Source organism: Phocoena phocoena, chromosome 8, assembly GCF_963924675.1.
Source record: "Phocoena phocoena chromosome 8, mPhoPho1.1, whole genome shotgun sequence".
In the NCBI taxonomy this organism is placed as follows: Eukaryota; Metazoa; Chordata; class Mammalia; order Artiodactyla; family Phocoenidae; genus Phocoena; species Phocoena phocoena.
In genome coordinates this window covers 41,080,652-41,096,260 of record NC_089226.1, presented here as the reverse complement: position 1 = coordinate 41,096,260, position 15,609 = coordinate 41,080,652, and the positions used below count along the sequence as shown (strand labels likewise).

Below are 15,609 nucleotides of genomic sequence, written 5' to 3'. Positions count from 1 at the left end.
CCTGTTCTTATATGCTTCTTTCCTATTTTTGGTTGAATCTCCCCTATCCATTGTGTGCTTCACGAAGAATGCCACGTGTGAGGCAGCAGAAGTCACCTAACTGCTTCTCAGTGTTTGTCTATATGAAAACCTAATATCCTTGATATCTGTTAGTGGAAGTGTGTCTGCTACTTGGGTTACTTTAGTGGAAATCTTGGAAAACCTCTGCTAAAACATCATTCAACTAAGACTAGTAGTAACAAGAGAAATGCTTTTATGCCTAGAATACTATTTAACAAACGTTTACTAAGTGCCTCTTAAATGCTGAGTAATGCGCTAGATTGTGGAGATGCATCACAAACCCAGAAGATGCAGGGCTCCTGCCCTCAAGGTGCTAATGTTCTAGCTCAGAATTGTGAATTTACTTCATTATCATCTTTAAAATACACCCTTTACTTCAAAAGCTAAATGCAATATATTGAACAATAGTATTCGTAACTAGTTTTAAAAAATGATGCCTCACTAAGATTGAGGGTAATAAATAATAATAACTTGGAGCCTCTCTAATCCATACTTGCTTTATTCTGGGGCTGCTTTCTAATTCAATCTTTTCTTGTAGAAATACCCCGTATGAACTCTGAGACTTTAAGTCAATGTGGCATCAAAAGCCCTTTACAGCTTCCCATAGCTAGCAGCTATGAGTTCCCTAGGCTCTTGTGACAGTCATTGGATTTCATGCCCAGCCAACAAAGAGTACACTGTATATTCTCTAAATTGCTAGGCCTATTGCCTGAAGCACGGGTGGGTTGCGGGGAGAAGAGACTCATACATAGCATTTCAAGAAAGGAACATTAGATATAACCCCATGACTGTTCTAGTCCAAACTTCTCATTTTGGAAGATTATCACTATAACAGACAAGCATCTCCTCTCCAGTATCCCTCAGCCATGGCTAGTATTTTATTTAACTGTCCCAGCTGAAGACCATAAAGAAATAAGACTATAGGCCACAGAAGGCATATATACACAATGAGAAGGTGTTACAAGTTCTCTAAAGGAGAGTATCTTGACTTGCTTTCCTGTTTTTTCCAGATTTTTGTTTCTTAGGATACAAGGCTCTCCTCTTCAAAATAAAAAAGCAGGTGTCTAGCTAGGCTTTCTTGAATAGAAACTATGATCTGATAGTCCCTTTTTAATCAAGGCTTGCGACTAGTTCCGTTCTAACTGGGGAGCCACAGCAATTAGGGATAAGGCAAGAGGTGAGAAGGGGATGCAGAAAAAGGGAAGGATTAATTAAAGCTACTGCAGGGACAGTATAACTCGCTCAGGATTTAGTTGTGAATACCAAAAGCACTCCCTCCACAGCCTTGCCCACTGCTCCTTCACCATGTTCTTAATTCCCTGCGGACAGGAACATCTCAACTTGACATGCATGCACTCTCACCTTCGCCCTTAAGACTTTCTTTAAATACTTTCGTGAGTAAGAGTAGGGACGAATTCTGAGATTGTTTCCCCACCTACATTTTATAGTTGACATTAAAAGTACTTGTCAAATTTATTTATAAATTTGTTTTCAGGATTTAGTCTAAATATTATTCCAAGTGGAGAAAAATACCATCCTATTTTCTAGACATTATATTGTCTTTGAAAGAGGAACTAAGCTACCATAATTTTTAGCCTTGATTCTCTTATATTAAGCTGTTTAAGTTTCTACTCCACATTAAACTGTTACAAAAAAAAGAAGCACATTTGAAGGAAACAAAATTACATAATCAACTATAAAATAGGTTAATGAAATAAATGCTGAACAACCGTATATCTTGTTTGTAGTCATGTCTCCAGCTTGAAACAAATGTATGACATTAAAACATGTTCCATCTTGAAATACCTTTGTAAATATGTCATAGCTAAAGTAAAACTACAATTAAAAATAAATAAATAAACACACTGCATGTATGCCTCTTGTGCAACCTGGAAACTATTCTAGGTACTTTCTCTCTGTCATAAATAGTTCCCTACATACCTTTGTTCTAACAACATTCTGGACTCCAGTGAAGGTCCAGGATTCAAATGATTACTGAATAGCAGTCAAACTCTCATTAGGAAGCCAGCCAAAATACATACTATTTATTTTATTTATTTTTTTTTAATGGGAAACAATGCTGTATTTTTTCTTAACATCTTTATTGGAGTATAATTGCTTTACAATGGTGTGTTAGTTTCTGCTTTATAACAAAGTGAATCAGCTATACATATATCCCCATGTACGTATACCCCCTTGCATCTCCCTCCCACCCTCCCTATCCCACCCCTCTAGGCGGTCACAAAGCACTGTGCTGATCTCCCTGTGCTATGCGGCTGCTTCCCACTAGTTATCTATTTTACAAAATATGTACTATTTAAACTTAAAGTTTCACAGACTTCTACCCAAGCAGCTAAGGGAGTGGTGTGATTTTAATTAAATCAGCATTTATTCTTTGCATTTATCAAAACTAAGGAGTTTCCTTCCATTTCATAAATAAGGTAGCAAGTCTGCATTGTAATGACTGCCAATATCTTTTTTATATCTCCAAAGACCAGTCTCTGGAAGAAGAAAAAACCCTGTATACTGCTTCATTTAGCAGAATATGGTTCTAATATTAAAGAAAATATTAAGATGTATATAATATTAATATGAATATTAATACTATTTACTTACAGTTGACTCTTGACCAACATAGAGGTGAGGGGTGCCAACCCACACAGTTGAAAATTCGCATATAACTTTTGATTCCCCCCAAAATTAACTACTAATAGCCTACTGTTGACTGGAAGCCTTACTGATAACATAAACAGTCAATTAACGCATATTTTGTATGTTATATGTATAGCTACATATATTTTATAGATTTAAGACATACCTTTTAAATTTTTTTGATATTTCTAGACTATGTAGTTTCTGAGTTTTTTCAAATTGTTGCAAATCTCAACAATTTTTTCAAGGAGGTGGGTCAAAAACATCTTGCTGCAATTTATGTCAGAGTGTTCTACCTGTGCTTTCCTCTAAGAGTTTTATAGTGTCTGGCCTTACATTAAGGTCTTTAATCCATTTTGAGTTTATTTTTGTGTATGGTGTTAGGGAGTGTTCTAATTTCGTTCTTTTACATGTAGCTGTCCAGTTTTCCCACCTCCTAGAGTAATGAAAATAAAAACAAAAAGAAAACCATAAAGAAGACAAAAAGACAACCCTCAGAATGGTAGAAAATATTTGCAAATGAAGCAACTGACAAAGGATTAATCTCCAAAATATACAATCTGCTCATGTAGCTCAATACCAAAAAAAGAGACAACCAAATCAAAAAATAGGCAGAAGACCTAAATAGACATTTCTCCACAGAAGGTATACAGATGGCCAACAAACACATGAAAAGATGCTCCACATCACTAATTATCAGAGAAATGCAAATCAAAACTACAATGAGGTATCACTTCACACTGGTCAGAATGGCCATCATCAAAAAATCTACAAACAATAAATGCTGGAGAGGGTGTGGCGTAGGGAACCCTCTTGCACTGTTGGTGGGAATATAAATTGATACAGCCACTATGGAGAACAGTATGGAGGTTCCTTAAAAAACTAAAAATAGAACTATCATATGATCCAGCAATCTCACTACTGGGCATATACTCAGAGAAAACCATAATTCAAAAAGACACATGCACCCCAATGTTCACAGCAGCACTATTTACAATAGCCAGGACATGGCAGCAACCTAAATGTCCATCAACAGAGGAATGGATAAAGAAGATGTGATACATATATACAATGGAATATTACTCAGCCATAAAAAGGAATGAAATTGGGTCATTTGTAGAGACATGGATGGACCTAGAAAGTGTCATACAGAGTGAAGTTAAGTCAGAAAGAGAAAAACAAATATCGTATATTAACGCATATATATGGAATCTAGAAAAATGGTATAGATGATCTTATTTGCAAAGCAGAAATAGAGACACAGACATAGAGGACAAATGTATGGATACCAAGGGGGAAGGAGGAATGGGAGGAATTGGGAGATTGGGATTGACACATATACACTATTGATACTATGTATAAAATAGACAACTAATGAGTACATACTGTATAGCACAGGGAACTCTACTTAGTGCACTGTGGTGACCTAAATGGGAAGGAAATCCAAAACAGAGGGGATATATGTATATGTACAGCTGATTCATTTTGCTGTACAGTAGAAACTAACATAACATTGTAAAGCAACTATATTCCAATAAAAAATAATTAAAAATTTTTTTCTAATATGTTAATTGAAAAAAATCCACGTATAAGTGGACCCACGCAGTTCAAACCCATGTTGTTTGAGGGTCAACTGTACAATGTGGCTTAATTGTGTTCAGAAGGGACTTGGGGCACATACAGTGTTAAAGGTGACCAGTAAAACAGTGAGGGCCATGAGTGATGGGTTGTATTATTTAATCAGGAACCCAGAGTGTTGTATTTTTGACAGCAAGGATAAGTATTAAATTTTTTCAATAAGGTGAGTCTATATTAAAAGATTCATGCTTTGTATGGACACCAAGGGGGGAAAGCAGCGGAGGGAGTGGTGGTGGTGTGATGAACTGGGAGATTGGGATTGACATGTATACACTGATATGTATAAAATGGATAACTAATCAGAACCTGCTGTATAAAAAAATAAATAAAATTCGAAAAATCCAAAAAATAAAAATAAATAAAAGTCATGTTTTACTCTTATATGTTACTCAAATTTGGAATACCCTATAATTCTGAATCTTTTAAAAAATCCCACAAGAATATGTAAAATCGCAGGTGATCTCTTCTGAAGATTATGAAAAAAATTTAGATTACACAAATAAAGAAATCACAGTAAAGATTTTAAATGTTTAAATCATAAAACCAAGAATACACCTTTATCATGAAACATTGGTAAATTATACTACAAAATACACAAACTAGGTTAACAAACTCTTGTCTACCTACCACACATCTTGGGGAAGATTTAAAGTTATGCTGCCTCTGATTTCATCACGGAAACACATATATCCTAAGGTAGCTAACGTTACATACAGAGTTGTAACAATTCCCATGCCAATATTCAATGCTTGGGTGAAGCGTTTTGATTCTTTCATTTGGTTTTCCAGTGGAAGGACCTAAGAAGAGAATGCAAATAATTTAAAACAATCTAATATCCCGTCTTATATGTACACACAAATTAATCTTTCTATAGTTTATATGCAAACATAATTGTTGATGTATTTTTCTACGTGTTATATATTTTTTCACACTACAGATTTTTTTATTCTTAAAATAAAAAGATTTGAAATCAGCTCTTAGTAGGCAAAACTATCTGTCAGGTTTTTTAAAATAAACTTCTTACTCTGGAATAATTTTAGATTTACAGAAAAGATGCAGAGATAAACAGAAGACTCCCATATATTCCTGACCAGTTTCCGCTATTGTTAACATTTCACACTACCTAAGTACCTGTGTTACAACTAAGAACCAATATTGGTACATTACTATTAAACTCCAAACTTTATTTGCATTTCACTAGTTTTCCCACTAACATCCTTTTTCTGCTCCAGGGTCCCATCCAGGACAGCACATTGCATTTTGCTGTCCTGTCTCCTTAATCTCCTCTGGTCTGTGGCAGTTTCTCAGTCCTTCCTTATTATACATTACCTTGACAGGTTTGAGGAGCATTGGTTAGGTATTTGGTACACTGTCGCTCTATTTGGGTTTGTCTGATGTTTTCTTCATGACTAGACTGGGAAAATAGGTTTCAGAAAAGGATACCACAGAGGTGCAGTGCCCTTCTCATCACCCATGCTATCAACGTGATTTATCACTGATGAAGTTAATTTTGATCACTTGGGCAAGACAGTGTTTGCCAGGTTTCTCTGCCTGTAGAGATTTTTCCTCCTGCCTCATCATACTCTATTCATTGGAAGTAAGTCACTACAGATAGAGGGGATAAAATTAGAGCTCCTGGAGGGGGGGTATCTACATAAGTTATTTGAAAATCTGCCCTATGTATTTATTTATTTAATCATTTATTTGTATAAGTATGGATTCATGTATATTTGTTTTATACTCTGAGTATGAATCCCAAACACTATTATTTATTTTGTTGCTCATATCGTTCCATCTTTGGTCATCATGAATTCTATCAGGTTGGGTCCTGTGTCCCTTTGACATGCATCCATTCTTTTGTTTTTTGAGCACTTCCATACTTTCTGGCACTACAAGATGCTCCAGGCCCATACTGAATTTCCTTGCTTCAGCCCTATGATCAGCTATTTCTCCAAAGAACTTTGGTTCCTTTGTTGGAGAACTGTATTTAGAACTCAAGATCTGGGCGCTGAGTGTGCTCATTGCTACTGGGTGCCACTGCTTCCAGTTCTCTCAGCAGACAGAGTTAGGAAATATATGTATGTACACTAACCCATGTATATACATGTCTATAACTGTTCCTATATCTACCCATCTGTATCTAATGTCCATCAATTTAATAAGATGAATATTTTCATTATGGGGAAAAAAAACCTTTAAAGGAAAAAAGGCTAACTGAAAGGTTAATTATTTAGGCAAATATTTGGAGATTTTGGCCATACAATTTGACCATGCAGTAAAACACTAAGTAATAATAATAACAAGTATTTACTGAGTGCTTACAATGTGCTAGGTATTTTTCAAAAGCTTTGCATGTAATACATCACATCGTATTTACAATAACCTCATGAGATAATAACTAATTTCATCTCCACTTTTCAGGTGCGTTAGGCAGGTCTACGTGGAAATTTTAAGTGATTAACAGAAAACAGAACAGTGAACAATTTGTATGTTCCGGAGATAATCCAGACCTGAAATAAGAAGCTAAAGTCAAGAACGGTGTCAATGCAGCTAGAAAAGGAGGAAGAGAAGGAAATGAACATTTACAGAGGCTCCCTCAAACAGCATTAAGTGTTTTATACATAATCTCCTTTATGGAGTAGATTTGGGGAAATATGAAAAGAAGACTCAACATGTCTTAATTACTGACTGGAATGGGGAAACCAGGGACACAGTGAAAAGAAATACTCCAACATTTCAAGCTTGAGTGACTGGAAGTAAAACTAAAATAAATAGAGAAATGAGAAAGTGAAACTGGTTTTAGATTAAAAAAAAAAAGGCTATCTGTCAGACTTCGGAGTTGTTGAATTTGAGATGTCAGAGGAACAACACTTAACTGGAAATGTCCAACAGTTAACTAGAGCTTACTAGTTAAAGCAGAAATGAAAATCTACACTTATGTCTGCAACACAGATAAGTGGAGCTGTAAGAATTAGTGAGGATTCTATAAAGGAGAATTCAGAGAGAGCAGAAACCCAAGTAAAATGGCATAAAATTGTCTTTTAGTTCTGTTTTGTCTGCGGTTCATATAAATAGATGTTTATGAGTGGTTTTGCTCCCATACCAAACCATCAGGCTACGAAACATAAGCTGTGGAGTAAACAGCAATATTCAACTTTCCCCAAATCTACATATTCTAGGCTTGAAATGAACTGGAAGCATCTTTAATGGAAATATTTAGGATCTCAGAATTCTCAGGATGTTTGTATCTCTTGGTATTAGCTTTATGATAACATCATTTCTCAAAACAAGTATGATACGTATAAATCTAAGAAGAGAATTTATATTTGACTCTTCTTATGCAATAGTAACTCTGTAACAATTTCAATTCATTTAAAATCATCTAGTCTATAAAATATGATGCTTGGGATTTGTCTGAATATAACCTAGACTTGCTAGAGTAGGCAGAATACAGATCAAACAAAATTAGCCATAAGTTAATGGTGTTTGAAGCTGGGTGATGCTTACACAGGCGTTCATCACACTATTCTCTAAGTTTTGTATAGGTTTGAAACTTTCCAAGATAAAATGTTAAAAAATCATCTATTCGAATGTTCTCATTTTACAGATTAAGAAAAAGTGATACATCTAAGATAAAAGTCTTGGTAAGTAGAAGAAGTAAACTATAATTCAAGTCTATCATATCAAAATGCAAATTGTTTTCTAGGAATAAAATAATAGAAACAAAAGAAAAACAGGCATTTTTAAATGTAAATAAGTCCTTGTGTTAACTTAAGATTTTAAAAAATAGTAATAAAGACTAAATCCTTACCACTCCTATGCCTTCAAAAGCAAATACAGCAGTACCAAAAAAGAGAGGGTATTTTTTCCAGCCAGCCACTACTGGAAGGTTGTGGGGATCTGGCATATTCTGGAGAAAGAAAAAATAAGATGTCATTAAGTTACATCTTTACTTACTTGAAAGAATTAAAAATGGAAGAGCGAAATCATGTACTTCTGAGCTTCACAGCAGCAAACGTGTATTATAAATGTGAATAACTCTTTCAATAAAAACTTTAAGCATCCTATGTTAAACGTAGCCAAGCTGTTAGGATTTCACTGCCAAAAGCAATTGTTTCCCTCAAGCCCATACATTCCATCTGAGCTAAATGCTCCTGATTACCTGTTTCCACCTGTAAGTCCCAGGCTGTTCTCACTGGGTATGGCTCCTACCACAACAGGAAATACATAAGCATATTCAACGTCTAAGCTGAGAGCCATATAGTCAGTTATCAACCACTTCTGACGGTGTCCAATGAAATTTATTCCCCACTCTACTTTCATTGCTCTTTTGGTCTCTAAGATTTCCTGACTTTGGCTTTCTATCTCAATAACGCTGTGCTGTTCTCTAGAACAGGTCTCCTCGTGGTTTCAGCATCTTACTCTTTGACCTGACAGTTGCCATTACCCTTATTACTTGTGCCTATGCCTTGACTCTGGCTTTGATTTCTTAGTCCTGACTCATATAGCCTTCTTCTAACTCTCATTATCTGGAAGCTCACAGACTGCGCATCTTGTTCAAGATCCCTGGGTCCACACTGGCCACTTCTTCCAGCTAGCCCAAGTCTCCTCACCAGCCTGTGTTCTCTGCCTTTACCTGACTAGAAGTGGAATTCAAGGCCAATGAAAGAGGATGAACAAAGAAACTGAAGTGTGACAGCACAGGGAAAATTTGGGGAATAGATTTAGAAGATCTGAAGCATAGGTAGAACTGTGTGATATAATGGTGAAATATAAGCTAGGGTCAAAATGAAAAGATTATTAAAATGTTTGGATTATTGGATAACGCTAAACTGTACTTCAAGGCTCACATGGTTCCCTCTACCTAAGGAGCCTCCTTTTCTGCTCCACTAACTCCTACATGTCCAGCCAAGGGGTCAGGAACTCCAGAAAGCCTTGTGAGATCTTCCTGCCTGTCCCCTTTCACTCTCACATGCTATAACAAAGAGTCTACAGGCTTTGGAATTAAGATGGGGCAAAAAGGAAACATAGATCCATCATAAGAGAATTTGTAATGAATTGCTAATGGAGATTTTAGGACAACTGCTTTGGCAGCAATGTATAAAATGGACTGTATCAGGAAAAAATAGGATTCTCCACCTTTTTTGAGTCATTGGCTCCTATGAGGGATGAAAGCTATACAGTTGCTCAGGAGAAAAATGCATATATACATACAGAAACCCTAAATCTTATAAATGATTTTAAGGGATTTGCAGATCCCCTGAATCCCATCAATAGAATATTTTAAGGAAACTGGGCTAAGAATCTCCAGACTGCTGACAAGGAAATGAGTTGAGGTTATTGCATACATCAGATGAAGAGGTTACAGCCTAGTGTAGTGGCAGTGAGCTGAAGTGGTGGCAGCAAATAAAGGTTCAGAAGTGAAAGAAAATTATAAAATCACGTCTATACTCCCGTCTCTTGCGATTGGTTTAAATCTTAAAGGAATAAACAAAACGCTAATCAGTTCTTTGCTTCATGTTAGGCAGTGCACTAAGGCACGATCCTAAATCTCACAACTCTAGTAAGTCAGGTATTACTACCTTCTGAAGCAACATCATACAGCCCAGAAACATACTTACCAGGATTCAAAACCAGATCTGACTACAAAGCCTATGCTTTCAACCTCTATGTCATATACTGCTTTTTCAACTAAGCAGTATCCCCGAGAAGGAAACCAGAGTTCCCTGATTATCTCCTGTGTGACACATATTGAAGTACAGTCTCTACTTATCATTACTTTTACCTCCAAAGTGAAAAATATTTACTTGTTAAGAAACATATGACACGGTTAAAAACACGTTATACTTACCCTAACAATGTACTGATAAATTATCACAAGACTCACAGCCATGGAAACGTTGGCAAGGAATGAAAGCACAAATAGATTCTTGAGCTCGCGAATGAAGACCAAAAGAATCAGAAATGGAAGAAAGCAAAGCATATATATCCTTAGGTCAATAGTTCTTCTCTCACATGGATCTGATGAATTGGTACTATTCAAAACAAACACTTTACTCTCCAGGAAACCTTCATGAACCTATACAGGATTACCAGGAGAATAAGGAAGAGGGGGGAAAAAAACTTCCATCAACTTATAATAATAAAGGAGAAATATGAAGAAAATTATGATCTATATACACTCTATGATAAATTCATTTACAATAAATAAAATACACAGTTTTAAGATACTCTAGTGTCTTAGAAATATATATATCAAATTTAAGGATAATTAAAATGGGATAATCTTCTTTGCAAAATAACTTTATCATACTGTGAAAAGAAAGTTCCCTAGAAAATTATGAGGATGGATTTACTAATTTATTGTGAAGCTTGGTGACTGTGATGTTCATGATGCCTAGAAAGGCTCAACATGCTTCTGAGATAATCAAAAGTGGACGCATGCTTGTCCAGAATGGCCACTGGGTATTCTACTAACATACTTTTTTCAAAGTAAGAAACAATCTCTAAGTACCTCTTAGAAATGTACAGTACTCAAAATTAAATTTAGAAATCAGAGCCTAACTTTAAAGGTATTTTATAAAGCAACTGCTGATGAATGATCATCACTGTCAATAAATATTTGTTAAAAATCAACTATCTTCATGCATGCTAGACGCTAAATAAATTTTTATTAGAGCAAAAAACTTCTACAAGATAAATCAACTTTGCCTCAGAATTTATTCGGCCACGTCTATAAAACTATATTCAACTTTCAAAAGAGATTCAATGATTATAGGCTCCATTTATTAAAAATTGTCCTTGGGCTTCCCTGGTGGCGCAGTGGTTGGGAGTCCGCCTGCCGATGCAGGGGACGTGGGTTCGTGCCCCGGTCCGGGAGGACTCCACATGCTGCGGAGCGGCTGGGCCCGTGGGCCGTGGCCGCTGGGCCTGCGCGTCCGGAGCCTGTGCTCCGCAACGGGAGAGGCCACAGCAGTGAGAGGCCCGCGTACCGCAAAAAAAAAAAAAAATTGTCCTTGATTCAATTAATCACATAATCCAACTTACAAAAATAGAAATGAAATTATAGAGGACTTTAAAAATAATCTTAAAAACTCACAGCACAGGCAGATCAAACTATAATATAAATTCCAGTGAAAATCTATTTGCCCCAAATACTGTACCCTCCTTTGAACACAATGGAACGCAAAGACTTATCAAGTCTCTGGATACATAAATTCTTAAGAACCAGACCCTATAGTAATAACAGCAAGTATTTTCTGAGTACTTTCTATGTGTCAAGTACTGAACTAAATGTTATACAACATCTCATTTAACCCTCAAAACAACACTCTGAGGTGGGTGGTAGTATTAATATCAATTTATAGCTGAGGAAACTGAGGTTTAGGGAGTGTAAAAAAAAAAAAAAATACCCTATATAATATCAAGCCAGTAAGTCCTGGTTCTAGGATTCAAACCCAGGCCTGAGATCCCAGAATCTAGCTTGTGACAGGTACATGTTTACCTGACCAAAATGCTGCAATCCTTAAAGAGGGGCCCTGCCCAAGTAGCCACCTGGCCTCCACCTTGACATCTCTCTCTCTCTCCCCTTAAATACAGTAACAAAAGGCCAAAAAGTCAGAAGTACAGAACAAAATCCTGATATGAATAATAATTTAAGTGTTTAATTTTACACTTATCCACAATAAGCAATGTTTAGTGTCACTACAAATGTACATATCATCTTAAACTGCAGGGAATATATCTACTAGTTTTAAGTTATATTGGCAATTTATAACTCACACAGGACTAACAAACTCTCAGGTTACACCATGTACCATTTAAGAAATGCATAGCTCTCATTTATATTGTAATTGTCCATTAAAACTTTTAATTTTATTTTCTATAATTTGAAATAGAAGCAAATTTGATAATTCACATTACTTGGCTTTTAAGAATGTATTTTATTTGTTGACCCAATTTCCTCTGTAATCAAATTATTTACAGCCAAATACTTCTGTAACAAAGAAGTACGTCCAATAATCAGATTAGATAATGATCAAAGTTAAGCTCTAACAAGGATACCAGGTAAGAGAAAAGCAGTTATATAACCAATTTTAGAAAGGACTGTTTGAGTCATTAGGTGCTTGGGAATTTGAAATCAATTCTACCACAAATCTCTCATAATAATTAGTATTCTTTGGCAGAAAGATGATTATAAAAATTCTCAAGATTAAAAAATAAAGTAAAATAAAAATGTAGATACATACCCAGAGCAAGATTCAGGTAAACATTTGAATCCTTTGGTGCCCTCTAGAGACAGAGACTGGCTATCTAATAGGACTTCCTATGATCTCACATGTTTACCAAAATGCAAAACACTGAAATAAATATTATAAAATAAAATTACTAAATTCAGTTGTTTCCATTGAGATCTCAAATTTACTAAATTCTACTATTTATTAACTTTTCAATTCAGTAATTTAATGGTTAAAATTCCAAAGGCAGATTATGTTCTTCAGCAAAGCTAAAATGTAGAATTAAAGACACAATACGCTACATTTGCATACTGCATATAAAATGCATAATGCATTTTATAAAGGCTTTTGCAAACCTTTTGTCAGCTGAGCCTCACAATAAATTTATGAGGAACATGGGGAGATTCTGCTACCGTTCCCATTTTACAAATAAGGAAACCGAGGCTTGACGAGGGACAAGAGGGTCTTACCCAATGTGTGAGTTAAAACTGAGAGCACGGATTTGAATTCAGATCTTCTGACTCTAAAGTCCATGGTCTTTGGTATCACAACATTTTTTTTCCTCTGAATGTAAAATCCCTTCCCAACTCTTCATGCCCGTATACACTATTTTGTCTACCTGACATTTTCTTGAGTATCTTAGAGTGAGAACAGAGAGGAGCTACTATAACCACCACGGACTAGAATCACTGGAAGCTCCACAGTTCTTTTCCCCCTGTCGATTGTCCACAGTGGCTTAATGGGATGAAGAACAGCCATGTGACAGTTACAAAGCAGGAGATGTACACGTTTGTATGCGAACTAAACTCTTAATTCTTTGATTCGATGAAATACTGAACCTTTAATTTTATGTAGATTAAGGAGGTAAAAATCTTACAAATTTTAACTGTAAAAGTAGTAGCAATTAGTAAGGTTTAATCAAACCATGTGTCCTTTATTGGAAATTGCTATCAAGTGTGAGAACACCTCTGCAGAGAGGGAAAATCTCTGATGATGCTGTTTCAATGACCATCTGTCTGCTCTGAAGAGGTGAGGTGCTCAGCGTTGTGAAATCAGCTTTTCAAGTCTCAAGTCTGACTGAATGTCTTTTTCCATGTTGCTCTTCATGCCTCAAAAGATCTTTCATCTATCTACAGCAAGCTTCTCTTTACCTTCCAGAGAGTCACTTTTTCTACCTGGTCTTCTTAGGATATGTGCAAATGAGTTAAATTCTTCCATTCAACTTTGGAAGCATCTGATATCATTTCATAGGAGAAAGTCACCAATCCTAAGCTTATATTTATTTTATGTACTTAACACAGTCCATGTCACACACATACACATACACACAACTAAAATCAGACAATGTCCTGTCCAGTGATGAACAATTAATATACTATGTGGCAGCTATGTCAGGCACCTAAGTTTCTGCCCAATTCACATGACCTAAGGGACACTGCTCATGCTTTGTGAGACTAGGTTTCCTCATTCATAAAATGAGCATAGAACTTATATTACAGAGTAGTTGTAAAAAATTAAAGGATATATATCATAGCTTATAAATATAAGATTATAAGGCATTATTAGCATTGTTTATAACTTTAAATCAAGCTTGTTGGTAGCTCTCTTAGGAGATGACAGAAAAGATATAGTACTACCATGCTGCACCATCCTAGAAAGGCACCATTTCCACTGTATTCTATGTAAATGACTGCTAAGATGGTATGTCTATCTTGCCAATAAACAGCCTCTTAACTGAGTTAGCAGCCCTAAAAATATGGGACTTGTGGAACTAAATACTTGTAAACTCAAAGGCACATCATCTATAATGAGCCGTGCTGATAAAACCATCAACTCTCTTATTTATAAGAGAAAGACTCAGTGACCCTTTCCAACATTAAAAAGCTAACCTGGTGGCTTTATTAAACTTTGGCCTGCAGACCAAACCCATTCTACCACCTATTTTTGCAAATAAAATTTTATTGGAATATAGCCATATCTAATGTATTGCTGTCTATGGCTGAGTTGAGACAGAGATCATATGGCCTGCAAAACAGAAAATACTTATTATGGCCCTTTATAAAAAATGTTGCCAAATCTTGGTCTAAATATAAAATGAATCAGTTTATAACTTAGAAAAATGAGTCAAATATATACTTAGATACATACATATAGATTCTTTAGAACACATATTCTGCATTAAAATACTTACGAGAAGTTCTACATATTACTATATATAATGCCTACTACTGCACCATGCACTTGTGTATACTAATAAATGTTACTGATTAAAATAAAGAAGAGCAGAGGGTGAAGTAGGAATAATAGGCCAACTACCAGTTAAAGCACATAAAGAAATGTGCTTTGGCATTATTCTGATAGGGGAGCTTTTTTATTTCAGTGCTTTGCATGTTTGTTCTAATTGACAGTCTCTACCAAGACTGCAAACCACTCTTAAAAAAAACCTTTATAATATGGAGAGAACTACAGAACACTGTACATTTCTGGACACAGTATCTTTTTAGACAATGGCAATAATTATGAGATTTTAATAATGCCCACTTTTTAACTTCATTTTTTAGTCTGCTGGCTAATGCCTTACATACTTTTTTATAAAATATCAATGTAAAAAATATGTTACCAAACATGTGTGTATCTGCTTTTGAGATCTAAATTCCAAATAGCCAAGAATCAGTAAATTATGCCTGTTTTGATCTGAAAGAACAAGCATTATTGATATAATAGCAAGAAACGTAAAATTCAATTATAGCAGAATCCAATTTGCAAAAAAAAACGACTAAAGGAAAATCTAGAAAGATACATGATTTATGAAAGAAACACATTTTCATATTCAACCACAGCTTACTCAGAGGAAATATGATGCCATAACCACGGCATCAGAAGAAAATGGTTTCAAAAACTGGAGAAAAATACTTACTTGTTTCACATTTTCAGCTAAGAAGACAATATAAACACTACAGAATCCCAGCTGTGTTATCACCAGAAAAAAATCAACCACACTCCTGAAAAGAGATACCCACAA

At 35.5% G+C, this 15,609-nt stretch overlaps 1 protein-coding gene across 1 annotated transcript in view; it reads right to left on the bottom strand.

Annotated features, from left to right (window-relative positions):
• The window catches only part of SLC36A4 (solute carrier family 36 member 4), a 31,521-nt gene that overhangs the window by 9,811 nt on the left and 6,101 nt on the right, over positions 1-15,609 (bottom strand). Inside the window, exons 5-8 of the mRNA XM_065881766.1 lie at positions 15,505-15,589; positions 10,202-10,429; positions 8,162-8,260; positions 4,978-5,147 (exon numbers count right to left, since the gene is read on the bottom strand). Coding sequence (XP_065737838.1) covers positions 4,978-5,147; positions 8,162-8,260; positions 10,202-10,429; positions 15,505-15,589 — 582 coding nt within the window. The remainder of the gene's footprint in view (positions 1-4,977; positions 5,148-8,161; positions 8,261-10,201; positions 10,430-15,504; positions 15,590-15,609) is intronic.